This window comes from Sander lucioperca, chromosome 3, assembly GCF_008315115.2.
Source record: "Sander lucioperca isolate FBNREF2018 chromosome 3, SLUC_FBN_1.2, whole genome shotgun sequence".
Taxonomy (NCBI): domain Eukaryota; kingdom Metazoa; phylum Chordata; class Actinopteri; order Perciformes; family Percidae; genus Sander; species Sander lucioperca.
This window is the reverse complement of record NC_050175.1, coordinates 19,905,069-19,931,729: the sequence shown is the minus strand read 5'-3', so window position 1 is coordinate 19,931,729 and position 26,661 is coordinate 19,905,069. Positions and strand designations below refer to the sequence as shown.

At 39.8% G+C, this 26,661-nt stretch overlaps 4 protein-coding genes across 15 annotated transcripts in view; 2 read left to right on the top strand and 2 right to left on the bottom strand.

Annotated features, from left to right (window-relative positions):
- The window catches only part of LOC116060640, a 37,840-nt gene extending 35,199 nt beyond the window's left edge, over positions 1 to 2,641 (bottom strand). For 2 of the 7 annotated variants that reach the window (XM_035999446.1, XM_031314322.2), the window contains exons 1-2: positions 826 to 1,414; positions 28 to 465 (exon numbers count right to left, since the gene is read on the bottom strand). In XM_035999446.1, coding sequence (XP_035855339.1) covers positions 28 to 465; positions 826 to 1,087 — 700 coding nt within the window. In that variant the 5' untranslated portion in view covers positions 1,088 to 1,414. Of the gene's footprint in view, positions 1 to 27; positions 466 to 825; positions 1,415 to 2,490 lie in introns of those variants that run through there. The other 5 variants (XM_035999447.1, XM_031314323.2, XM_031314321.2 and 2 more) reach the window with 5 other exon arrangements.
- Positions 2,642 to 7,039: 4,398 nt separating this feature from the next.
- Positions 7,040 to 11,683, bottom strand: gfod2 (glucose-fructose oxidoreductase domain containing 2). Of its 6 annotated transcripts, none has more exons than XM_035999448.1 (4): positions 11,546 to 11,680; positions 11,120 to 11,221; positions 9,760 to 10,140; positions 7,040 to 8,371 (listed from the first exon to the last, which is right to left on the bottom strand). In XM_035999448.1, the coding sequence occupies exons 3-4, from the start codon at positions 10,010 to 10,012 to the stop codon at positions 7,470 to 7,472; spliced, it is 1,155 nt and encodes a 384-aa protein (XP_035855341.1). In that variant the 5' UTR covers positions 10,013 to 10,140; positions 11,120 to 11,221; positions 11,546 to 11,680; the 3' UTR covers positions 7,040 to 7,469. The 6 variants fall into 6 exon arrangements, with proteins under 6 accessions (XP_035855341.1, XP_035855342.1, XP_031170190.1 ...); XM_035999449.1 differs by having other exon boundaries at positions 11,126 to 11,221; XM_031314330.2 differs by lacking the exon at positions 11,120 to 11,221 and having other exon boundaries at positions 11,547 to 11,683.
- Positions 11,684 to 13,732: 2,049 nt separating this feature from the next.
- On the top strand, positions 13,733 to 16,782 carry thap11 (THAP domain containing 11). Its single transcript, XM_035999451.1, has 2 exons — positions 13,733 to 15,487; positions 15,528 to 16,782. The coding sequence occupies exon 1, from the start codon at positions 14,126 to 14,128 to the stop codon at positions 14,954 to 14,956; it is 831 nt and encodes a 276-aa protein (XP_035855344.1). The 5' UTR covers positions 13,733 to 14,125; the 3' UTR covers positions 14,957 to 15,487; positions 15,528 to 16,782.
- Positions 16,783 to 20,289: 3,507 nt separating this feature from the next.
- Positions 20,290 to 26,215, top strand: nrn1lb (neuritin 1-like b). Its single transcript, XM_031314480.2, has 3 exons — positions 20,290 to 20,559; positions 22,135 to 22,282; positions 24,105 to 26,215. The coding sequence occupies exons 1-3, from the start codon at positions 20,505 to 20,507 to the stop codon at positions 24,406 to 24,408; spliced, it is 507 nt and encodes a 168-aa protein (XP_031170340.1). The 5' UTR covers positions 20,290 to 20,504; the 3' UTR covers positions 24,409 to 26,215.
- Positions 26,216 to 26,661: the final 446 nt, after the last annotated feature.

Here is a 26,661-nt window from a genome sequence, read left to right as displayed (position 1 = left end):
AAACAGCTGTGAGATATAAAACATTACCAGAAAACTGTCTCTGCTTCTCTGGCGCCCCAACAGTTTCTGGTGGTGTCGACGTGTCACCGTTAGCATTTGAGCCCTGTGATGAGTGGGGTGGTGGTGGGTGCTGCTTGACTGCTACCAGCTGAGAAAAGACCCCCGGGTGTCTCTTTGACAAGTGGCGATGCAGGTTGCTGGTGCTCCTGTCTTTAAAGCACTTTAACTTCTTCATGCAAATGCGGCAACGAGCAGCAGCCAAACTGTCCAGGTACTCAAAGTGCCTCCAAACCAAGCTGCGTTTATTCCGTCTACATTTCACAGGGCGGTCATCACTCGCCTCTTCATGTGTTATTTGTTCTGCTAGACTTCCTTGTGCAGCTTCCAGGATGCCATTAATGGCAGAATTAATATCAGCATCATTCACTGGAGTATGGGTGTCAGAGTCCTCCAGAGACACTTCCACTAAATAAGAGGAAAACAAAAAAAGGTTATACATATGACTGTGATCTGAATTGTAAACATTACACAAGGTGACACCACATCTCTCAGCTTTGTCAACAAATTTACTACTTTGAATTTACCCTCTGTATGAAATGTCTAATGTAAACAAAGTTGCCTTGAATACAGTTCATGTAACACTTCATATTAGAAAGCATTTTATTGGCACAATAAAAAACTATAATAGAAAACAGATTTTTAGTGCAACTCTGAAAACAATTTCACACAAGATTTTTTTAAAAGAACAAACAGTAAAACTTATCAAAGTTTCAGAGGTAGATGCATAGGTGTGAGTGACGATGGAGGACTTGGACCATTTTGTACCTGATGCGGTGTTATCTTGGTCATCATTATCATAACTTCGTCGTAGTCTCACATCCTCGGCCACTTGCACCCCTGGATGATGTGATTTTAAGTGGCGGTGAAGATTGTTTGTTGACCCTGATTTATATGATAAGTTTGATCTGCAAATATTACACTCCGCTTTATCGTTGCCTTTATTGCTGAAGTGCATCCAAATGCTGCTGCGTTTTCGAGTTTGGCCCATTTTGTTTTTCCCAAACACATGGTTACCTCTTGTTCTCATTTCTTTCTGTCTACGTTTACCAAAGGACAGCTGATCTAGGGCAGGCAGTGAAATTTTGGGCAGAACGATAAAAAGAACGACTCTCACCACGAAGCGTTACGACTCGGTGCTCTATCGTACCAAAAAGAGCCGTTGAAAAGAACCGGATCGTTTGCGTAGGGTATTTGCTACTGTTCACAGCTGTTCACTGACCGTTGGTGGATGGTAGAGGTAGGTTCTGGTATCCGCGCAAGGATATCCGCCTTGTCGACGGTTTAACAAAAAATATATAATACTCATAAGTGTATCTTACATAGACTGTGAATAGTCTATGGTATCTTATAATAACTTACATCCAAGGGGAAAAAAACGAACCCTCCAAAATGTCCGTGATATATCTAGCCTCTATAACGACGCTGAAGTTGGCTTCCGATTCGCAGCTTCCGATTCGGCAGTTAAGGGGAAATTTAAGGGGAAAATAAAACTGTCCGATTTACATTGCTAAGAGACTGATCCTCCGTTTTTTGAACCTCTTACTGTATTGAATGAGTGTTAGTCATTAAGGTAAATTATTAATTATGTCTAAAACACACTTTCAGATTTGTGAAAGCTTTATTCTATTTGTGAAAATGCAATAAAGGGAGATTTAACTGTTTTTTTTCCACACATAGACCACATTAGACCAGGACTAGATCCAAAACCGCAATACATAGACTTGTCAAATCTGGACTACTACATCCCAGAGAGACTAAGGAGTGTTAAAAACAGAGTTTGAGATATTCTATTTGTGAAAATGCAATAAAGGGAGATTTTACTGTTTTTTTTCACACATAGAACACATTAGACCAGGAATAGATCCAAAACCACTACACCTAAACTTGTCAAACCTGGACAAGAATTAACCCAGAGAGGCTAAAGAGTCTTAAAAACAGTTTTCAGATTAGTAATGCCTTTATTTTATTGCCACAGCATGGCCTTTGCTAATTGACATTCAACGTAGAAGTCCACGTCTCTCTGGCATGATGTAGTCCAGATTTGACAAGTCTAGGTTTTGCGGTTTTGGATCTAGTCCTGGTCCAATGTGGTTTATGTGTGAAAAAAACCAGTAAAATCTCCCTTTATTGCATTTTCACAAATAGAATAAAGCTTTCACAAATCTGAAAGTGTGTTTTAGACATAATTAATAATTTACCTTAATGACTAACACTCATTCAATACAGTAAGAGGTTCAAAAAACGGAGGATCAGTCTCTTAGCAATGTAAATCGGACAGTTTTATTTTCCCCTTAAATTTCCCCTTAACTGCCGAATCGGAAGCTGCGAATCGGAAGCCAACTTCAGCGTCGTGCCTCTATATATGTCTATGTAGCTACATATATAGCTAGCTAGCTAGATATGATAACGTTAATCATAACACAGCATTACCTCTGTGGTCCAGATTACGTGCCGCTCATATTCAGCGTTGTATCTGTGAAATTAAGAGATAATGTATTTTCCATTTATTGGTAGTTTCCAAATTATCGGCTTTTACTAAGCTGTTTAGCTAGTGGCGTTAGCTAACATTAGCTGTTGTGTTTATTTTGATCCATGATTTTGATACACATTGCCCCACAATGCATTGCTGCCGCCTAACGTCATATCCGGCATCTCATACAATTTTTGATAAAAGATGATTTAGTTTATAATGAAAATAAAATGTGTTTTTCAGACATTGTTGTAGCTGCTTTGTCTGTTGCACATTCAGTAAAAGGACAAGGGAATTATTTTTGTTGAATTTGTTTATAAATATGGGATCATATGTACCACAAAGGAGTATGATACTGTAGTAAGACAGTGTGGTATTCATCTCCTTTGCTTCATTTCATCAAAGGGTCACTGTCCTTTTGATACCTGTTTCCTGTATTATGATGTTTACATCTGTAATTACAAGATATAACCACTATGGAATGTTTCACTTGTCCAATTAGAAAATATAATAATCGCACAACTGATATTAATTATAAAACGGCTAACAACATATATCCAAATAATGTGAATGTAGATTTTTTTTACAGCTTTTTTGGTCTGCATTTATGGTTGTGCTAGAAAAAAATCAACTTGAATATATCAAGCACCCTACTAATATATGACATTGTGAGAGCTATGTAATCTGATAAATTAATGCTAAACTATAAATCATGGCAATATATTACTAGTCAATGATAGTTTCCAGCAAACCCGCACTTTGAGAACAGGCACAGTTAAGTTCTTCCATAGACTATATAAAGTAGGCTACATGAGGAATATATGAGTTCTTCGCATAAAAAGTTCAAAGTTATTTCGAGCAAGCATATCCTGTAATTCCCACATGACTGCAGCATAATGCTCCCATTGAGAAATATATATATATATATATATATAAAAAACATGTTGCATCATGCAGTTAAGATATTTGAAAATGAATATTTTGTCTGATTATAGGTAGTCTCGCTTTGCCAGACCCTCCTCCAAAGCGTGCTGAAGGAGAGTCTGGCTACTCCACATAGCATTCAGGGATGGGAGGAAAACGTGCTCTGGTTTAATGGCATTTCTTTAAACCAATCAGAATTGTCATGGGTGGCGCTACGCTCTGCACAGAGCCGCTGCAAAATAGTTGTGTAAAATATTAGAGATTGTATTAAATATATGAACATTGTGCAAACAGTATTACTGTAATGAGTAAAGAACGGTATATATTATCAATACATACTTAACATCGGTGTTCTATGGTTTTAATACAGGTAAAGACTGATTTTGTCTTTACATAATAAACTGCAGTCTGACCAAAACACTAAATGAATACAACTGTATTTATTTAGGGAAATATCCGCCAGGCAGATCAACAGTACAGTTTCCCAACTTAAATGCAACACATTGTGCTCGAAAAGCCATATTATCAATTAAAACAACACTAAATCTAAACAAGATAAATATTTTAACAGAGATTCACAGGCTCAAAACCCAAACACTGAACAGAATAAACAATGGGAAACTTCCTCCACACCAAGACATAAATAAATACAAAAAGGCTTCCTTATACAGACACGTTAAATTCAGTTTTACAGTGAGCCGGCTGGTACAAGCATCACACTGCATATTAAATATGTGGCATTTTATCAGTTATCAGTGCAAAAAAACAAACAATAAGGTGAAAACTCAGTTGGAATGTATTTTAGTAGTGGTGGGTTATGGAACATCCTGCAGGCAAATGTGATGTGTTTTAAAAAAGACACTTAATGTAAACTTTATTAATTGTTTTTGTAAAGCACTGTTAGGATAGCGTGAGGTAAGCGTGTAAAATGTATGTTTCCTTATTTGCAGATCCTGCATGGGTCTAAAGGCCGTTTTATGGTTCTGCGGAGTTCTGAATACGTAAGTGGCCTGATGTTTATACTTGTGTGCTGGTGTGTGTGTCGAGCCGGCATATGTGTGTGTGTGTGTGTGTGTGTGTGTGTGTGTGTGGGGAGTGTGTAAAAAGAGCGAGGGAGAAGTGAGAGAGTGGCGGCGATTAGCTTCGGAGTGAGTACCGACTCTAGAGTCATAGTGAGACAAAGTGTCTCCCCTGTGCTTTCTGACCACGGTGAGACATCTTTAACAGGAAAAGTTAACCCTCTCCTTGATTTCATGTTGTTTATGGAGAAGGAGAAACAGGAAATGAGTCAGGGGAAATGCAACGCTACCCAGCCAAGCGACGTGCATCGCTGCGACATGTAGTTACATTTTTCGGGAGGTGCACGTCAGGCTACGGCGTAGACGCAGAGGGGTCTGCAGGGGTACGGCGTCGATTCGACGCAGAAGCATAAAACGGCCTTAAGAAGGGAACAGACCAATCAGATCAAACCAGCACACTTCTTCCGTCTTCACCTCCTGTCTCAGCTGTAGGAGCGCTGAGGCCCAATATTATTCAGGATATTCAGCAGTACTCAGATGCAGTGAGTGTCTACAACGACCGTAAACTGTTTAACACTTCCTTCTTTTGGTCTTAGCAAGTTAGAGAGGCACACATTTATAGTCTCGCGCATGTCAGATCCAGTGGTTCTACTCAACGTAAAAGACCAGTCATGTTTAGGGATGAATGGTGTTTGGGGGTGGATCGTGGCTCCACTCTCTTGATTTAAGCATTTGTAATAACTTTATATGCATTGACTGCATGATCTTGTAAAAGCATACATTTACTTCAATGGTTAACACATGCATACAAACCTTTCACACACTTTTAAACTAAATTTAGTAGTCAAATACCCTCAGGCTTTGCATCTAAAACTTCTGACAGTTTAACAATAAAAGGTCACTAATCTGTAATTTCTAGGACAAGCCTGTTTCTGCTAATGTAAAATAATGTGATACTTACCTAAAATCTATAATCTAAGCATCAAATGCTCATCCTGTGGAAACTTGACAGGTGGCTGTTAAAAGGTGGTAGTTTCCTTCTTCAAAGTTAGTTTCAATGGTTGAATAGATTACCATTGGTGAGTTTTCAGTGAAAAAAAAAAAAGGTACCAAACATATCTATGAATCACTTTCTCTGAGGCATAATCCACTTTCCCTCTGTCTTTCCATTTGTTTGTTCCGGTCAGCGTTTACCCAAAATATTACTCACAACACTGTATCTGTGTTGCACTAGTCTGGCATTGCCAGATCTATGTGCACAGTGCTGTGTCATTGCTGGAGTATGGTCTGGCTGCATGAGTTAACGTTCTAATAGAGGGGGGAAAAAAAGTTGTAGTTTTTTTAATCAATCAATATCGTCTTCGGCGGCACTAAGGCCCGGGTGTCCTTGCAAAATAGATAGCGGAAAGGGAAGGAGAAAGCCTGACATCCAGCACGTCTCCTAGCAGTATAAGTAAGCCAGACTAGTGTTGCACTATCATCCTCATTAAAACTTCTTAAAGTAGTATATTTTGATAAAATGATGACAGAATGTACTGAACATATGGATGATGCAGGAGTGGTTTGAAATTAGATGTTTAGATACCTTTCCCCCCACTATGAAAACATGTCACTGCTGAAATCCACTATAGCAGTCATGAATTCCAGCTCACTATAGCTGCTTTGTCTGTGAAGAATGAGACTTTTCACAGTTTTCCTACCTAAGGGTGTGAGTGATACTCAAAATTAAGATTTAAGATTGAGTATCTCTATAGAATTGGGCATTTTGAGGGGCAATACTACAAATTAGACTTTTCATTATTCAGTTTTCTACATAGCTTATTTTACTCAATCCCTGGTATCTTATGTATGCCATGTCATAACATAAAAACCTACAAGGCCCTCTTGCAATCTTTAAATGTATGCTTATTATCACACACTCCAAAAAAATAAAAATTAAATAAAAACTAAACTCTGCACAGCTCCATTATTCTTATTCTGAATTTTACAAAGGCTGTGCTCCAATGGAGCATCATTTGAATTCTGCCAGTCACCCCACTGCAGACAAGTGTTTTGTTAGTCAAATCATCCTCACGCTTTGATATTCACATTCATGTCCGAGCTAAAACCTTCCTTTCAGAATAAGGTGCTATTCGCGTTGGGAATAAATTAACACCAAAATACATCTAAATGTTATGAACAATAGAGATTAAAATGTTTTCTAGATTGGACTGTACATTGGCTTTTAATTAGAGCCAAATTCATAAATTCACAACCATTTATTGGTGTATTGTAATCTTCGACTCTAGCAAACACTTTAACTACTGACGGTATGATGACTTGACATGAAGAAACTACTAAAAAAAGGAAATATTAAAAAAACGTTCTGGCATACATCAGGAAGAGCTGTGCTCTTGTCCAATCACAAGGATGAAGTATAAGCTATTTGATATATCTCTGATTATCAGTAAAATACAATATAAACTGCATGTTTCCAAAAAAACTAAACAGAAATATATCCACACGTGCTGCTTAAAGTGAGGGTAAAAGGAAATAGTCAGACATTTGCTGAAAGGTTGTTTTTTTGACACAAGGAACTTAGCCAATATTTGACATTGGTGGTGCCTTGCTGACAGGTGACGCATAACAACCTTATTTTGCAGGACATTTGCAGTCATAACTCCATGACTTCAAGCTTCAGTAAGAATAAAGACTGTCTACTTTTTGGCATGGTACAGGTTATAAACGTGTAAATGGGGCACAGGTAGATTTTGACACAGCTATTATAATATTTTATGTTGAGAATCAGAATAATGGAGCTGTGGTTAACACATTTAGTGAAAACAGTTATGTTTTCTAAAAGGAAAAATTCTGCTCAAAAATGGGACAGAATGTGAAAATGCAAAAAGTAGTCATGGGTAATGTAAACTGCCTCAGCAGCTGAATTAAAAGGTAACACATTCAGAGCCCAGTTTTGTCAGACACATGTAGTAGTTGCACTAGCTGTATAAATATATTCAGTTCTTATTTCTCTGCAGAGCCTCACACAGGTTGTGATTCGGATCTGGCTCCTGACTCATGATCTCAACACATTCCCATTCGCCACTACAGCTGGACCGTTTCACCGCCTCGACCACAGTCTGCACATACAGACCATCCTCAAATGTTGGTGCCATGGCAACCGATCCTCGCGCCCATGACCTGCGCTCCTCGTGAGCCTGAAAAGACTGTCTCAGTGCCTTTACCATGGAGCTCAGCCCCTGCAGGTAAGGCAGGGGCATCTCTTTTACCTCTGGTCCCGCCCACCCACTGTCGCTTAGCAACAGCTCCTCACCTTTGCTCCCATTGCGTTGACCATACAGCTCTGTTCCCCTGGCAACCAGTCTTCCAGTGGATCCAACTACCATAACCTCGTGCACAAATGACCCTGGCATGTTGAAGTTCAGGGTCACAGTGCAACACACACCACCAGAGCTAGAGCCAGTACCACCCATCAACATTTGGAAGAAGCAAAAATCATCGCTGGTGACGCGGCGAATGCCTCGGATCAAACCATTTTGTTGTACAAAAGTCCGCAGCAAGCCATGAACACGAAGGGCTCGTGCCCCGGTTAGGTAACTTAAAAGGTCAATGATGGACGAGCCGGCAGTGTGCAGACCGCCTCCTCCCATCAACTCCTCACATGTCCAGCCGTACGACTGATCCAGGAGACTGGGGCCATAGACTCTGACATCACACACCTGCATTTCGCCAACATATCCCTCCATCAGCAGTTGGCGCATTGCCACAAAAGCCGGCAGGAAGCGCAGGGTATTACCCATAATGCTGAGCAGCTGTGGGTAGTATCTGGCAGCAGTCACCATCTTGAATGAATCCACAGCTGTTGCAGCTTTCTCACACACAACATTCTTACCTATACCTGCAGAGAGAGAGGGGGAAATATTAAGATAAAACGGAATTCAATGATCTCTGAGGTAAAGTGAAATGACATTTCAAAGATACAATCTGGCAAATCTCCCACTCCCACATAAAAACCTTTTCATGGTTGTTGGTCATCTTGTATTGCAGCAACGAAAAAGGTTAAACAATTGATTTCCTTCTTTAAATGTATCTTTTATTGAAAGTGGTGAGCACCGTTTTCCCTCACTACGGTTCTTAATCTGCCTTTAACTAGTAATAAAGTTTTACATACACTCAGGTGCTACTTCCGTTAATATCACTGAAACAGCTCTCTGCATAACGCAATACAATATAAACAGCATAACAAACCAACTTGCAGACTCCAAAATAAAGCCATAAAGTTGATTCATTGCCTCTCTAAATCAGTTTCAGCAAAAGAAATGGAGGATTGATTGCAGGGCTGTTTGTTGTATTAGAATGCATTTGTTTTAGCTAGGTGTACCTTTTATTATGATTTGAAAGTGTAGGGTGGACTTGGTGTCTCAGTGCTCAGGCAGAGTTGATGGCCTTAAATGCCATTACTACTCAGTTCCTGGGGTTTGGTATGAATAAACAAAAAGTCAACATTCTCCTACAACCACATGTGATAGCAAAGAGGGTGTGTATAGCGTGTATATATGGAGATCAGCGCCCTTTAGTACCTCTTCGAAGTAGTCCCTTTGGTGGGGACACACTCAGGAAGTTGCAACTAAAACAGGAAGCTGAGGTCAACACTCAGGAATTCCATCAGATACAGTAAGTTAACGTTACAGATCTACTCTCCTCTGATACGACAATGTGTCGCTTATGTTTGCTTCAATGTGCTGCTAACAGATACGAGATGTGGGGAATTTCAAGTTTTTGTCGTTAGGTTTGTTTTGGGGTTTTCGCCTCAAATTGCTATGTTCCCTGTGGTCACAGCTATGATCATTACCATTCATCACATCTCAAGGATAAACCCTGAGAAATACGTTACAGAAGAATACAGCCATGCATCTTTTTGGGAGTACTGTCATTACAGTCACAAATTTCTAATCTTTTCCAGAGTCGACCTGCCACGCCCAGCTGGGTCAGGTAACATTAGCAGTTTGTTTAACTGAGAGGTCAATACAGTGTCAACGGAAACTGGAATTAAGGATCTGAACCTGGTGTTTAGGAAGAAAACTGAATATCCACCAATATTCTCTTTGTGTTACTTTAGCAATGCAGTATGGTTTATGGCATGTGATGGAGTGACTGCATGTATGCTTAGCACAAATGTTTAGTGTAAAAAGTGCAAGTTATACACTTTAAATATGCCCAAGGTTTTTTGGACAGGGCAGGCTGACAAAAGTAATTAAAAGTGTATGTGTGTTTATGCCCTCTTACCCAGTGCTTTGACAGCAATCTGCCTTGTCATTGAGGGTGGAATATAGATGCAAACAAGGTCGACATCTTGGTGCAGCAGGACGTCATCAGATCGGCTGGTGTGAAATGGGATGCCATGCTCCTTTGCTAAACAGCACGCTTCCTCTTCGCTTCGCCCCCAGAGTGCATGAACCTCAAAGCCTTCAGCTTTCAACAACGGGACCAGCACTCTGGCTGTGCTGCCCGTGCCAAATACACCGACTCCTGGCAACATGACAGTGCCACTCACTGCGACCTTACGTGTTAACCATGGCCAGCCTCACCAACATTCCAACAGCCTATAATTCCCTTGCCTGTCAAAGCCCTTGACTGTGTCTGGAAATCAAGGAGAGCTTACTGTACCTGTAAAATAAAAGAAGAGACTAAGTGATGTTGACAAACTGTGACACTGACAAAATCAAATATACATTTTTAATGTAATGTTATGTTGTTTCCATACGATACTTTAACTTTAAGTGAGCAATAATGACCATGCATGTAAAAGCATCTAATCTATATCACCATGTTAGGATAACCAAAACCACAATGACTTGTCTCATAGCATAATATGTATATTATCTAGTGATTGTATCAACAGGACAAACAAGTCAAGACCAGTTTATCTCATCAGCAGTCTCTGACAGCTACTTACAGTTGTGTGCTGCTACATAGTTAACATGCCATTCCTTAGATGTTCCACACCCACCGAAAGTCAACGTCAACCCTACCTCTGTCGCAAGTGCAATTTATATCTGTGTTTGACCTTATCCAGGTTACACACAGTGGCATTTATGTACATCAACTTGCACACAGAGCAGCTGAACTAATAAACAATTTATCCTAATAACATTAGGTTAAATATGAAATAGTGTGTAGCTCAGCTCACCCGAGGCCCTCACAACTCTCCACATACCTTCGGTGATTTCCTGATCTAACTGTTGTAGCTGTGACTGTTGTGTTGATTTCAGTCGCCCATGTAATTGCAGTTAGTGGGCTTGTGTAGTGGGGAGCACCTGCCCACGGTGTTACCAACAGTTCTTTCTTGTCTGAACTCTAATGAGGTTGTGCAAAGACTACAAATGTTTTGTCTATTTATCATATTGTGAATATGTATTTACGGGAGAAGATGTGACGTGAATATTAGAGGAAAAACCTAGAAACTGGCAGGAGCTGACAGTGTGCCTCACTTGCTTCCTTGTAGCCATCACTGTACAACAACATACTAACATATGCGTGTGTGCCTGTGCACCTGCATTACCTATGAAGCTTTGGGGGAAATAAGCTCTTCCTTTTGCACACTGCATCACCTCAGGGCACAAACAGCGTGGCCAAACAAACACACATTCACATGGATGGCAGTAGTTGGAGCCTCACTCTCATACTGGACACCACTGAAAAGTAACCGAGCCGTGCTGTGTGGCTGTCGGTCAGATAACAAAGCCATGCCGCATGAAATTATCGCTGTCGAGATCAATTGTAGTAGTAGTGTAGTCTTTTTTTGTTACGATACCACACGTTTCCGAAAAGTGGACACTACTTTAGAGGTGTATATGATCCGGATAGCTAAGGTTCACACACGCACAACCTATGCTGATAACGTTAGCTAGCACGTTCAGCTAACTCGGGCCAGACAGCCGCAAAGCGAACTCAAAAAGATCCGTATAAACGAATGTACTTTACAGAGTTAATATCTAAAGTTAATTTATCTAACTGTCTTTAAACTTGTTATAAAAGACAACCCATAATGAAATGTAACATTAGCTACCTACTGTATTTAACGACAACATCAACAGCGGTTGAAGGTGCTCAGCCGGGGCGCTGCCCAGTTGCTAATGGTAACTTCAGTAGCAACGGCAGGACTGTGGGGGGGACCAGAGATACTACAAGAGGCTGGAGAGGCGGAGAGTTAAGTATCCTACTTAACTCTCCGCCTCTCCAGCCAACACAGACGCCTTTAGCAAGACGCGAAAATATGACTTTGGTCAAACACACGTAAAGTGGTACCTTGTGAAACATGTTATTTTGTAGATAAAGCTAAATAACTAAAACACAATTTAGATAAACGTATGTCACCGATATAGGTCTGCCTGTGGAGCAAGTACATAGTTTGATCGGGCACCGTGTTTTCCCATGATTCAGTATGCTAGCCTTGACACACCGCTGACCGCTTATAGCCTACCCATTTTAAAAGTAGGCTAACTTCATGTACACAGTTTTTTTTATTTAATAATTGATGGTATTTCTACAAGCTAACTTATAAACCGTATGTGTATCATGGGTTCTGTGGAATGAATGTTAGCCTACGGTCTGGTTTTGTTCTGTATGAAGTGTATGCTACATTCCGCTCCCTTTTTCTAGAGGGGTAGGGGACAGGGGATGTTTAGGGGGTGATAGCAGATCAACAGTAGATTCCACATAGAAGTGATAGGCTATACAGATTTCAAAGCTGGGAACCTGCAGATTAATTTGACATGCAACTCAGCACTATGTGTCAAGTTTTTCTAGTCATAAATCATATCATATCATAAATAAATATTCATTAATTGATTAAAACTTTCCAAATTTCGGTTAAGGATGTGTCTGTGGGTCCCACAGCAATCTGCACTTAGATGTGTCTGCTAATGTGAAAAGAAGTGTTGTGGATCAGTAGATTACATCCAGATGAATCTGACAGGTGGAACAGGCTAATGGTTGTATGGGGATGACCGGGAACAGAGGTAGAAATCCACAACCATACGACTCCATGGATGATATGCAACATCCTACCTACTACTTTCCTGTGGTTGCCACCACAGATTCAATAACAAAGGAGGAATTCAGATGGCCGTCACGTGGCTGATAAAGGTTACTACATGCAGACATGCATGTTCTAAAATGAGCTGATTGTTGGTTTCAGATGGCAAGATTGACAAAGCAGTGGAAGGAAACAGATTTAAATAAAATAAAATAAATTAAATAACAGCTAATATGTCCTTTCAAACCTGTAACATTCTTTCACATAAAATATGGACACATATGGGATTTTACCTTCCATGGATGCTTGACATAAAAAAAAAAGAATATATATATATATATATACAGTTTAGGAAAAATATGACACATGATATATATTATGTGTCATATTTTTCCTAAACTGCTTTGCTTTGACATATGGTGGAGGAAAACATGTTTGGTATCTCACGAAATACAAATAGCGCAAATGGTGTAAGTAATGGGACCACGTCAACAAAATACTGTGTATAACTACTTACGGAATAGTAACCTGTTCAATCTTTGATTGCATTTTCACTTTTGTGGGTGGATATTGAATACTTCTTATTTGAGTTGATGTGTGTTCAGTATGAGAATGACCTCTCGCTCTTGCTCTCTCTGCATTTTTTCTGCCCTTCCTACTTATTTGGAATACCTACAGTATTTGCCTAATCTGTTTATTGTATAGGCTACTTGTTTCATAATTTATTCTGGTCTGAAAGGGTTTTCTGTTGAAATGTTAACTTTACATTTGTACCCTCTTTGTAGGCTATTTATCTGTTTTTTGTGTTGAATTATAAATTTTATATTTGTACCCTTTATGTACTTATTTTGTTTTGTGTCAGCACTAGGAAAAGGATTTCTTTAAAATTTGTCTGAATAATCCTATAATGGATGACACGAAAATAAACCATTCATTCATCATGAGGATTTTTAACATGTTTATTAAGAAATTCTGAATTCAAAGCCCCCACACACACGATCCATCTTCATGTGTTTTTAGCAGATGAATTGTAAAGCATTCCCTTGGAAGAAACATGCTTATTAAAAATCTGTATTATGTATGAAGTTATTGTTCACCTACATGTTGTCATTATTTTCTGTGTGCTTGTATTATAACTAAATAAAAAGATTTGGACATGGAAACAATACAGTAGCCAACTTCTCTCAGCAGAGCTTAGAATGGCGTTACCACCTACTGACCAGCAGGGGCGGTAGTTTACTAACGGACCAGGACAGGAAGCGCAATGGATTATGGGATTTTTAGTTCTCAGTGGATGACGGTTGGCTTGATAAGACCGCGAAGAACAAAACAAGACATTTACCACCGAAAATAAAATATCAGCCTCGAATTCAGCATAAATACAAGCTACGCATGCTTTGAGTCCGGAAAAATTCAGGTGGATTCAGTCGTCGTACGAAGAAAAGCGGTTCACTTTTGGTGAAAAATAAACAGGAAGTTGTTAGCGTTGTGGGACGTGTAGTTCCGCTTGTAGGCCACTGGGCTTGATAACAACGCATAGAATAAAGAAACAACAATAAAATAACTCAAACTTCATCCAAGGACCGTGCTTTTAGTCTTGGTGTTGAAGTAAACATGCCTGGGTTCACCTGCTGTGTCCCTGGCTGCTACAACAACTCGCACCGAGACCGGGACCTTCGATTCTACACATTTCCTAAAGACACCACGCTGAGGGAGCTGTGGCTGAGGAACATCTCCCGGGCCGGGGTCAGCGGCTGCTTCAGCACCTTTCAGCCCACGACAGGACACCGAGTCTGCAGCGTGCATTTCGCCGGCGGGAGGAAGACATACAGCATCCGAGTACCGTCCCTCTTTCCTCTGCGGGGGGTCAATGAGCGCAGGAGTCGGCGGGGCAGAGGGAGGAAAGTGTCCGCGGCGGTTACTGCCCCCGCCGCTGCTGCAACCTCCGGGATTGTCGTCACCAGCGTACTGGGTAGTACGGCAGAAGGAGCCGAGGGCAATGCAGGCGGCGAGGCGAGCGATGACAGCATCACCGTGGTTCAGATAGGCCACAACGGGGAGTACCTGGGCACAGCGCGGCTGCCAGCCCAGTCAGAGGGGACTTGTTACACCGCCGCCGTTGTGTCCGGCGAGCTAGTTGCCGACGACTCATCGGTCGAAACCGCGTCCACTGTGCACCAGCCGCCCGTGCAGTACGTAAGTGTGACCAGCAGTCCGCTGGACCACGCGTACTCGCTGACCACCGGCACCACGTCTGCCGAGCTGCTGCGGAAACTAAACGAGCAGCGGGACATCATCGCACTGATGGAGGTGAAGATGAAGGAGATGAAGGCGACCATCCGCCAGCTCCGGGTGACCGAGGCCAAGCTGCAGGAGGAGGTGCGGGAGCGGGACCGGCTGCTTTACGGAAACTCAGTAGCTTTAAGCGTCCGGAAGAAAATCTGATGGGCGACCCGTTACAGAGACTCCAACTAACCAGGATTCGAGGGGTTTTAATACGGCAGATCCAGCCCTATTTTGTACAGAACTACGAACGATGACAATTTATTTTCAACAACTTGAGTTGATTTTTCGTAGGCCTGAGGTAAAAAGTTGGCTGGCTAGTTTATGTAGCTTATATTAATAACACCATTGCTAATTACTTAGAAAGATGCAGTCCTCTATTGGCCTGAAGCCCAAACAAGGTCAATAATACATTTTATTCATTCAACCGGGACTCATAGTTTGCACAGACTGACATTTAGGGTTCCTTACACATTTATAACCGGACTGGTGATGAGGAAGATGCTCGAAACTGCCTAGTTGCATAGATGGTTTTTCTTTTACGATGTTTTATTCCCTTACTTATGAATTTAAATTAGGAGGTCGATACAAGAAACATCTCACAATAGATTTGCAGAGGTAAAGTATGCCAAGATGAAGCATCGATAGGATTTTTTTTGTAAACAAAACACTATTCTTGGCACACTTGTGTTGGTAGTCAATGAAATAAAACTCTACCATGACTTTATCTGAGTTACCTTTTAAAGGCACCCTTAAGTTTTTCTCATTTTTATTTTTGTTGCTAAATACATTTGTGCAACAGAAAACAGACTTAAATTCCTTAAAACTTGAAGGGGCACTCAAAAGATGTAATCTTATTAAATGATGTTTCTTGAAGACATGCATTAAGTTACATTTTCTCAGACTTTTTTTTTTATGGTCTTAAACGAAAAAGGTTCTCAAGATACCTTATGCAACTTGAACATGTATGCCTGCCCCTGAGGTTGTTCTGTGAAACAGCACCTGCTTGATTAATGTGTGTGATGTTTCTCCACACAGAAGTTTAGTGGCTGCATTTTTCTGTGCTGTTCATGAGTGTTTTATGCACAGGATGTTACATACATTTCTGATTTTTCAACTTGGTCTGACAGCTATGCTCTGCTCTCATTTTGAAGTAAATTTCATTTTGAAATAGTGCTGATTCAGGCTGAATAATTTGTCAATCCATGAACCTGTTCCATCCTGATTGTGTCCAGTCACACAGTAGTAAGTAGTGAGTCAGAAGATCCTGGAGTATTTTTTATTGCTTTCACCTTCAAGTTGAGAAGGTTTTAGCTCTCCCCTGGGTCGCAGTCACCTCTCAGTGGCTGTTGTTTGGACTTTTTTTTTTTTTTTAAGAAAGAAGAGAAAATGTTTTCCAGTGACTTGCTTTAGAAATATTTTTTTAGCTGTGTTGTGGAAAAAGTATAAAAGACTACAATTATAAAGACTTGTGATGGAAACAAAACATGAACTCAAATCTCAACGTTGCTGCCCTGTTTCCTACGCCTGTTGGGTGACCAGGGTAAAGTCTCACTCAATACTTACTCTGTCAGTGTTAAAGGAGTGCCCTGATGAAGATATTGCCTTATTAAGATGAATGTGATAGATGTGTGAAGTGTGCAAACCATCAACTTAGCTGTTTCTTCTTTCTGATCTTGAGAATATTACTTGTTCTTGGAGTTACTTGTTGAGAAACAACACAAGCCACTGATACCAGTTAAGGTTTCAGTGATTGTAATTTAGGGTTAACTTACTTACTATAGAAGATTAATTAATTAATTAATTGGTTAAGAAATAAAATGGAACATGGCCAATACAAGATACCAGAGGATAAATATATGTCCTCAGATTGCTTCCTTTGGTTAACAGTTGAAAAACAAAATGATAGGTAGTTTTTAAAGCAGCAAATAGTTACATTTGAAAAGTGATGAGCTGTTTTTACTTCATAAATCACATACAGCAGTGAATTGTGTGTCAAACTATTTATGGATTCGATCATTTTGACTTATAATTTCAGAACTATCGTTTCAGTGAGTGTACCACTACAGTGTATGGTTTAAATGATCGTTTTTGTTTTGTTTACTTGACTTTTTCATAGGTTGATAGCAGATTTGACTTACAGTAGAAACAAGTTGTGAAATGTGTCTGATGTTGCAGCATGATTTCTCCCTCTAGATGGCGGTGGCACAAAAGCTTGAAGAGCAGGAGGTTTAGCTCCTGTCTATATGGCCTAATTTGCTGTGTGTGTGTGTGTGTGTGTGTGTGTGTGTGTGTGTGTGTGTGTGTGTGTGTGTGTGTGTGTGTGTGTTTGTGTCAGCAGCTTGGATGGATCATATTAAAGCAGTGAAATGTTGAACGTCTTAATGTGATTGTAAAGCTGAGAGAGAGAGAGAGAGAGAGAGAGAGAGAGAGAGAGAGAGAGAGAGAGAGAGAGAGAGAGAGAGAGAATCCAGATCTAATCTCTGGATTTTTTTTTTTTTTTTTACTCCCAACAGTGTTGCATAATGCCCTAATCCAATGCTGTCGATCAAACTTACACAACTCTATCTTCCTTTTCTATGGCTGCTGCCATTACCACAGTAGCTTTACATTCAGGCCAAACAACAGCTTCTCATGTCTGATTGTCTCATCATTTGAGAGTAATTATGTAATGTGAATTAAGTAAAACAATGTTAGCAATAAGTGATCCTGAAATCCAGTGTTTGACATCAGACTATATATACAGTTTAGGTTTGCCTGAAAAAAAGGGTTGCTATTATATAAAATCTCTTAAGGGCTTATGTTACAAAATATATAATAAAAAATAACAAAATATTCTGGACACAATGACAGTTTGGGTTTTATATTGCAGTTTGAAAATGTTGAACAAGGGGCACTGTGCAACATTTTTCTCTAATATGTGACATGCTACACATGTCTTGCAATTATCTATATCAGATATATGTCTGTTAAACTGTACACCTAAAGCTTTTAGTGGCTGTTTGATTTTTCTGAGAACACTGCATGACTCTCGAGCAGTAATGGACATCCATGTGCCTCAGACAGCATAGAGTCTGCAGGATTTCTTTCTATTTACAGACTCTGCCAGGTGAATCTTGAGATTGTCTGCTGTAATCCTTCAGACTAGGACTTGTTTTTTTGGTTCTTGAGCTTTTTCGTTTGCAAGGATCGTAATAGAGACGTCATTTTTTTTGCTCCATACCAACATTCATATATGTAGGGCTCTGTTTCATGCACTTTTGAGCCATGTAGAATACCATGAACTGATGCGTTTAAATGGTTGTTGTATCTATCCTGGTTAATATGTCATACTAAATCACTAAAATTAATTAATTAAACTTTCAGGTCGTTTTAGGCTTGGGCCTTACTTATTCTTTTATCAGATATTTACTGAATTGAATTACAATTTTGCAAGTTGCAGTATTAGTATAAAATTTAGACAGTTCTTGTGCAGCTGCTTGTGTGTAGTCTTTGTCTTCTTTTGTTAAATAAATAAAATAATAGTAACATATAAAAAAAAGAAGTTAGGGTATTGGTTCCAAAACATTTCAAGAATTATTCAGCCCTAGGGAGCTTAGATAGTGCCTACAGAAAATATACAAATTTTCTTGTCTTTTACCACCTTTTTTTGCCATTAAGATTGGTTGGAATCCATTGTAACCACTGAATCTCCACAGCGTCTTTTTCGCCTCAGTATGACTAAACTTTATGCAGATACACTTGCGTGACCTTGATATATATATCCCATACAATTTGATTTTAAATATTAATTCTACCATAAACAGTCTTTATAATAACAATGGCAGAAACATTGTTATTATACGTAGATGACAACACTTTTTTTTGAGCAGAAAAACTGCACTGTGGTCCAAGACAGAATGTGAGTGGAGTTATCAGACAACAGTGGCGAAGTTATACATGTGGGCTGTATAATTTGAAATTTAATAGAGCACACTTAACTAGTAAACTCAAGTGTCAGAACAGGTCCTATTTTGAACTACTTGTGCAATGAAACCACCAGGTAAGACAACCTTTGGTCAGAGATTTGAGTTCTTTGTTGCTGGAAGGAGGACAATTAATACATCACCTCACACATCTGTATGTATCTGACACACACCTGACAACCTGACAAGTTTAATGCTTCAGCTGAGGTAAAAATACGATATAGAATGGATCATGTGCTTTAGAGCAACAAAGACAGTACATTTGCCAAAAGTATGTGGACACTTTAGCCACAAGAGCATCAGTGTAGTCGGCCACTGATGTTGGGCAATAAGGCCAGGCTCACAGTCGGTGCTCCAGTGCATCTGATTGGTGTTGGATGGAGTTGAGGTCAGGGTTCTGTGCAGATCAGTCAAATTCTTCCACACCAAACTTAGAAAACTATGTCTTTATGAGACTTGTTGTGTGGATTTAAAATTAAAATAGGAAAACATTTTACACAAAGTTGGAAGAATATTATTTAAAATATCACTGTACACTGCAGCATTAGGCTTGATCTTAATTGGAACTACTGTAAGGGCCCAAACGATGTAAAACAGCCCTATACTATCCCTCAATAGTACACTGAATTATAAGGACAGGGTGTCACACAAGACCCTCCCAGAAACCTCACATCCAACTTGATTGATCCTGAGCACATCTGTAAAGTAAGAATGTAAAAAAAAGCAGATGTTTTCAGTAAACTCACAGCTGGAATTGCTGCCAAAGTAGTTCCCATGATGTATTGATTCACAACGGCTTCAGATAGAGACAGACTATTCTGCAGTTAATGGTTGTTTCAAGCTGCAGATTAACAATGGGTTACCATTTCTCCTGTGTCAGTATACAGATGTGAACCGGGATTTATACTAATGCACAGAGTGTGAGCCATCTGGGGGGCGTAGCAGGAGATTTGGAGGCTGAGAGGAAGAGGAGGGGGATATAAAACAGATGCTCAAGTAAGAAAAGTTGGGAATAAGGTAAAGGGTTTAAAATCACCCATCTAAAACAGGGTCTGCATGTGTAATTTGTTGCTGTCCAAACTTTAGTTCAGACTATGTAACGACAGCGCTCTTCAATGACCCCTCGTGACCCAGCTGTGGATGATTATCACATGGGTTGCTGATATTCTCAGAGGGCGCTTTGCATCTGTATTGGACTCCCAGGTGAGCTGGATTCTCTTATCCTCAGTGGGACGTCATCCATCTGTTCCCATGAAAAAGAAAAACCTCCTGACACTTCTGATCATGTTTCCTTCTACTGTCAAACTCCTTGTTCAATGGTAAAATCAGGTTTTTGCAGCAGGTAAATGTGTGTGAACAAGGCAGAGATGGTAATAAATTATGATATATGTAGACCTATAATATATTTGTGTTTCAAATAAATGCTCTAAATACTAAAGACCGGAAATGAGAACACTCTAATCCAGTGTGCTGTCGTTGGTCTGCTGCCTCCAAGCTCTCTTTACACACACACACACACACACACACACACACACACACACACACACAGCATCCTCTTACTCTCTGCGATGCATCGGCCCCTTTCACTGCTTTTTCAATCTGATGAATTCCCAACGGATGGGAGAACACATCACATTTTAAAGCAGTAAATTTGGACTCTTTGGATTTACCATCAGTGGGAGATTCACATCAGAGCCTCTGGTTCAAAGGTGGAACTGAGCTCCACGGTACTCGTGGAACGAACGATGAAGTCCCAACGAGGCAAGGCAACTATGCTGCTGCCCATCGCTCTCTGCCTCAGTAAGGATATTTCTTTAATTGTTGTCTGAATGTGCTGTTGACTATGTGCATTTAAGTCTTCTAGAAATAGTTTTGTGCTGAGTTCGCTCTTGCCTGTCCTATGTTTACTGGTTTTACAGTTTTCCTCATGTGTCTGTCTGTGCACATATGTCTTGAAACTCAGGTTGACCAGAGGAATTCCAGCAGGGTTGATAGAAAAGTAGTTACAGTAAGATAGCTAAAAAAGGATACCATTTAGCTCGTTCTGAAATTGAGGAGCGGCAGGCTTTACAAATGCACTTACCTTAATGAAATGCTCACTGTCCCCTCCCTCATGTTCTGATTTTCTGTCTCTCTCCTGGTTGTATGTGTGTGTACATACATTTGGTGTAGTCTATAACATCATGTATTTAGCTGTGAAACCTATTGTTTTGAGGGTATTTTGAGTTTGGTTTTCATAAATGAAACACTTTTTTACACAGAATTTTCTAAAGAGAATTACACAATGCTTTGCCGTCAAATCATGCTAAGAATTTATAAAATAACTACAATAATGCATATTTATTAAAGTGAATAGATGATTTTAAAGATGAAATTAACTTTCAAGTTTAGTGCTACTTGTGGTTGACAAGGTTGGCTGGCCTGTTTTTTAAACTATGTGGCTAAAAGTATGTGGACACTTTCCCCTGTCCACTTAGGTCTGTTGCTGTTTTTCATGTTTTCAAAGCTTTGGACTCGTATATAGACTCTTATATCTAATAGTGTGCTTCCAATCTTCCAACAGTTTGGGGAAGGCAAAGAGATTGTAAAGCGAGCACATACATACAGACAATGTGGTGGATAAAAAGACATAGTTGACGGATGAAAGATCTGCACAGTGATAGCCACCAATAAATTCTGCCAATAGTTTGGATTCATAAAGAAATGAATATGCATGGTATTGGAGTGAGGTGTAATATTCACAGTAGTTTCCACATACTTTGGCCATGTAGTGCACTTTACTTCTGACCCTGGAACAGCTTATCCAAGGCTGCTGACAACTGGATGTGTCCACAGATGTCTTCAGGGCCAACAACAAAGCCACTGTCCCTTTCAGAGATCTACCGATTGACAACTCAAACACACTGATTCTGCTTATGCACTAATGTCCTCTATTCCTTAAATCAATGTTTAAATATTCCAGTCAAAGCTTTATTTACACCTTTTCAGGAACATTTCAGTAACTCAACTCAAACTGGGCTCAGAGGGACGTGTTATGTATGAGCTGATCAATGCAATCAGGCAGCTCACACAAGGTTTTGTATTCCCACACTGAATTAGGTTTTGAGGTTGTATAATCCCTCCAGATGAATGGAATACAACATATTTCTGTATTTGTTTGATCCATCTAAGCACCAGATGGATCATGTCTCTATTAACATATCAACATTGTGTTTCACTCCAAAAGATGAAATCCCTGACCCAAAGAAATCTAGTGATTGTATTTCTCTCTCATCCTTAACTCATCCCCATATTCACATTCATTTATTTATACCCGTTTATACCCAAATTATCTCAATATAATATACTTTTCTCTTGTCTCTTCCTCTCCACTAGGCCTGGCCCCTATGTGTTTCGGAGCTGCAATTTCTGTTTCATGTGATTCCATCTACAAGAGTTTTGCTCAGTGTTTACTCACACTTGGAGACAGTTTGGTGGAAACACAAAAGGACCAGAGCACACAGGACATTGATGCAATCTGCAGGTGTGTGTGTGTGTGTGTGAGTGTGTGTCTGCCCATCACCATGATAACCATCCTGTAATGCCTCGTCTGTCTTGATACAACTACCCTCTACATTGTTAAAGTTATAATCCTTATAGCTGTTCTAATGATTAATCATTTTGGCCCTGCTAGTGGCAAGGCGCTAGGGATGCTAGTGTCAGTTGGTCCACCACTTTGGTCAACAATTGTTGGATGGATTTTAATTAAATTTTGCACCAACATTTATGGTTCCCAAAGGATGAATCCCACTCATTTTAGTGATCCCCTGACTTTTCCTCAGCCATGAGGTTGACATTTGGATTTTAGTGAAATATCTCAACAAATATTGCTCCTCTGCTTCAGCTGTACTTTCTGTTTTGTGCTAATTAGCGAATGTTACTGTAGCATGCTTACATGCTAAACTAAAATGGTAAACATAGTAAACATTATACCTGCTTAACATGCTTAGCATGGTCATTGTAAGCATGTTATCATGCTGGCTAGAGTTTATTCCTGGGAATACAAATCCAAACTATTTTGCATTTCCCAAGAAATACAATAACGGGAAAATGGGAAACAGTAGTTACATTCTTGGCATAAACCAAATAGGCTGATAAGTACAAAATATATGTTTCACAACAGAAATACATATGTTGTATGTACATAAATCCTTTAGAATATCCTCAGGTGTTGTCAAATAAACTAAGGCTAAAAAGGGAATGAATATAACTTAATAAAGTAATTTAACACCAGACTGGAAAGTCTGTTTCTGTTGGACGTGGTCAGAATGATGCTTTGTTGCACCTGTAACCACACCCAACACTGGGATGAAGGGTTAAACATCTCAAGGTCTTTAGTAGTGTTTTCAACATTTGTTCAGGTGTTACCCATCATCACTGTATTATTGTACCTTACCTGTATCTTAGGTTGCTTTCCCACCTGAGCAGTTTGGTCCATTTTAATCGAAACCTGGAGCGTTTCGTTAGATAGTCCAGTTCGTTTGGGGTGGTGTGAAAGCTCATTTGAACTCTGGTGTGGACCGAACAACTGAACTCTGGTCCACTTAAAAAAACAGGGGTCTCGGTTTGCGTCTAAGTGCTCTAGAGTTCGGTTCACTTTAGGTAAGAATGCAATCCGACCCAAATATAGGAAGTGAACCAAAAACAGTGCATTTACTAGCCTGCAATTTCAACCTTTCACACAATTGATGGACTTATACATGATTTAAGGGATGATAACTTTCAAATCCATAACTTATTATGAACACACGTTGCTCGTCGTCTGTGTAACAACACATCGCTCTCTCATCAGAGCCTGCCTCGTCCTTCACTCATTGTCAGCTGCTCATGTTGTTCGCCTTCTTATAAAATATTAGAAACACTAAAGTAAAACCAAAAATCCCAAGACGTTATAAATTTAATGTTGCTCCATTATTGCTCAAGGGGCGCCAGAGTGGGGGTGGAAAGGGGACTGAGTACCCAGGGCCCTTATGTAAGCCCAAAAAGATGCTAGAATGAATAGTTGTGGATGTGGGGAGGGGCCCATAGAGAATGCCTTTTTACAGGGCCCAGAAGTTTATGCTACACCCCTGGCTGAGACTAGAAGTGTCAGCCAGTTTCACTCGGTTCACTCTGTTTACAATGGTTAGTATGTTTGACAAAGTGCAGTGTGAACGCAAACCGAACCAAATGAAAAATGCAACAATATTGCAACTTCACCCCCATATCGCACCAAGTCTGTCAAAACTATAGGCCTAGGTGTGAAAGCAACCTTACCTTCATTAGATTTCTACACTGACATCTCCTCATGTCCTGGTTCCTTGAAGGTCCTGGAATGCTTTCCATGTTTGTGCCAACTCAGCCTTGGCCGGCTGCCCTGGAGACGCAGCAGCCGTCTGGGAGTCTTTAAGACAAGAGTCCAGGAAGACGCAGTTCTCTGGAAACCTCTACGACATGTGTGCCAGCCGCACCACCCTCCCACCCAGCACTGTGCCTGCACCCCAGAGCCCTCCCACCTCTGACCAGACCAACCAGGAAACACTGAAAGGGCAAACAAACAAGCACAGCCCCACCTTCAGCACACTGATGTTCCCTGTATGCAGCACCTTACTACTGCTGCTCAGGAGTTAGTTAACCCATCTAAGTCTTTTAATCAGACAGGTCGTCAGCGTCCTCCACCCCCTATATGATCCAAACACATGAGGGAACACAAGTCAGGCTCATCATGATTACATATTGATCCTAAAAGAAGGAGTTAAATAATGGATCAAAATGAAACATTTGGTTCAGTGTTTCTTACCTGGAGCATCTATTTAGGCATTAAATAAATAACAATATGTTGAGATTGTCACATGCCTTGCTCTTAGGCAGTAAGGAAGTTACTTTCATTCTGACATAAATATTTAAATGAAGCACACTGGTAGCTGTCACTTAAGCTGAGTGGATGATTGATTGTGATTAAATTCACATTGTGTACTTTTGCTTGGTCATATTTTATAGGTTGGAGTGAGAAACAGTTAATGTAGGGAGAGAAGAAAAAGACAACTCACTGAGATCACTTAGCTGAAAGACAAATCTCAGTTAATTTATAAGCTAACATTTGTTGTAAACACTTGTATTTTTTTGTATCACTACTGCGTCAGTAATACTGCATGATATTGTTTTTCAGGCTATAAAAGATTTTAAGGGATGCCAGGTGTTCAGATGTGCTTGTGATCCAATCAGGTGTGATCCAGAGTAGAGAATTCTTACAGGGTGTAAATCTGTGTTTGTGTGCAGTTTAATTCATCACCTTGTTTGACCAGTTTAATATCAAAAAATTGAAAATTAGATTTCTGTGTGGGATCATCACACAGATGCACTGCAAACAGTGTGTGCATGATGTTGCAAAATGACATCACTTGTTTAAACTGTGTCATTTCATTGGACCCCTTTCAGTGGTTTTCCATTGCTTCTTTAATATGTTGCTTTTTCTTTTCTGAACTGTTATGTGCAGTAACGTTTCACTTCAATCAATTTAATAACTTTATGCATCCCCTGTTTGGCCATTAAAAATTATATGTAACAGAGCACACACACAATAAAACACATAGGAATTAATACAAAATAATACAAAAATAATTACAAAGTACAAGTACAAGTGCATCCTTTGAAAAGAGGGAGAAAGTGTTTCCCAAGTTCCATCCTTATAACATTAACAGTTGCTGTAATGTTATTTAATGTTGTACAACTTTTCTTTGATACTGAGCTGTTATGCAATCATGCAATGCATTTTATTCACTGTTTTTCACATTACCAATGTATTTACTGTATTATATTCTGTTTTTGGTTATTTGCATTATTCTATTTTTCTCACAGCAGTCTAGAGTGGTACATGCCTCTTTGTTTCACTCTGATTCTTAACCCAACAACAACTTAAATTAAAAGAATGCTGACGAACACAATGCAGTTATTTTTCTTTCCGCAACTATTGCTTTTAATGGGTTTTTATGTCAGGTGTGTGTGTGTGTGTGTGTGTGTGTGTGTGTGTGTGTGTAATCTTAATACTCTTAAACTGTTTCATAACAGCAGAATCATGAGCAGATTAATCTCGTCTGTCTTTATTCGTCTACAGCGTAGCAGGTTGCACCTCGAAACCCTTGAAAACAGTCTTTGTGCCCTCAGAGCATGGAGCATAAATACTCTGAATGGGAAGTGAATGATGATTGGTTGTGCAGCATATTGCAGTGTCAGCATTGTCATGAAGTAAGACTTGAACATGACATGGGCAGGTATGGCATTCAAAGGTCAGAGGTGATAGCTTCATTACTGCAGCATGCTGAATTTAAGAAGTTATTGCTGCAGTCACTGAAACCTCAGGTGGACATCCTGCTTTATATTCTGCATAAAGGTTCATGTGTTACACTGATTAAATGCCACCATGCAGCCTCTGTAACCCAAAGTTCACAGGTTTAATGGCTGATTTAAATAGTGCTGCTTCCTACACTTCACAGCTTTAGGCACATACAGTTGATTCCAGTTGCAGTTTGCACACATCTGTAGTACCTGATTACATTTTTGATCGATTGAAATTAGACTCTCTGGGTTTGTCTACTTTCTGCAACAGACTACATGTTTAAAAGCCAGATTATAACCCTGATTTGGTCATGACGACAAAACGTGGCAGGTCACCATGGATAGAGAGGACATTCAAATCTGTTGCCTTCGTTGCCGCCAGACTCAGTCAGAGCTCTTATAAATATATATTGACCAGGATTGTTTTTTACATATGAAATATGAACAAATATGAAGGTGTTACTGGAGTTTGAGAAGGAATCTAATAGCAATGTGCCTGTGTAGAAGTGTCAACATCTGCAAACATCAGTTGTGTCTATTATCACAGTC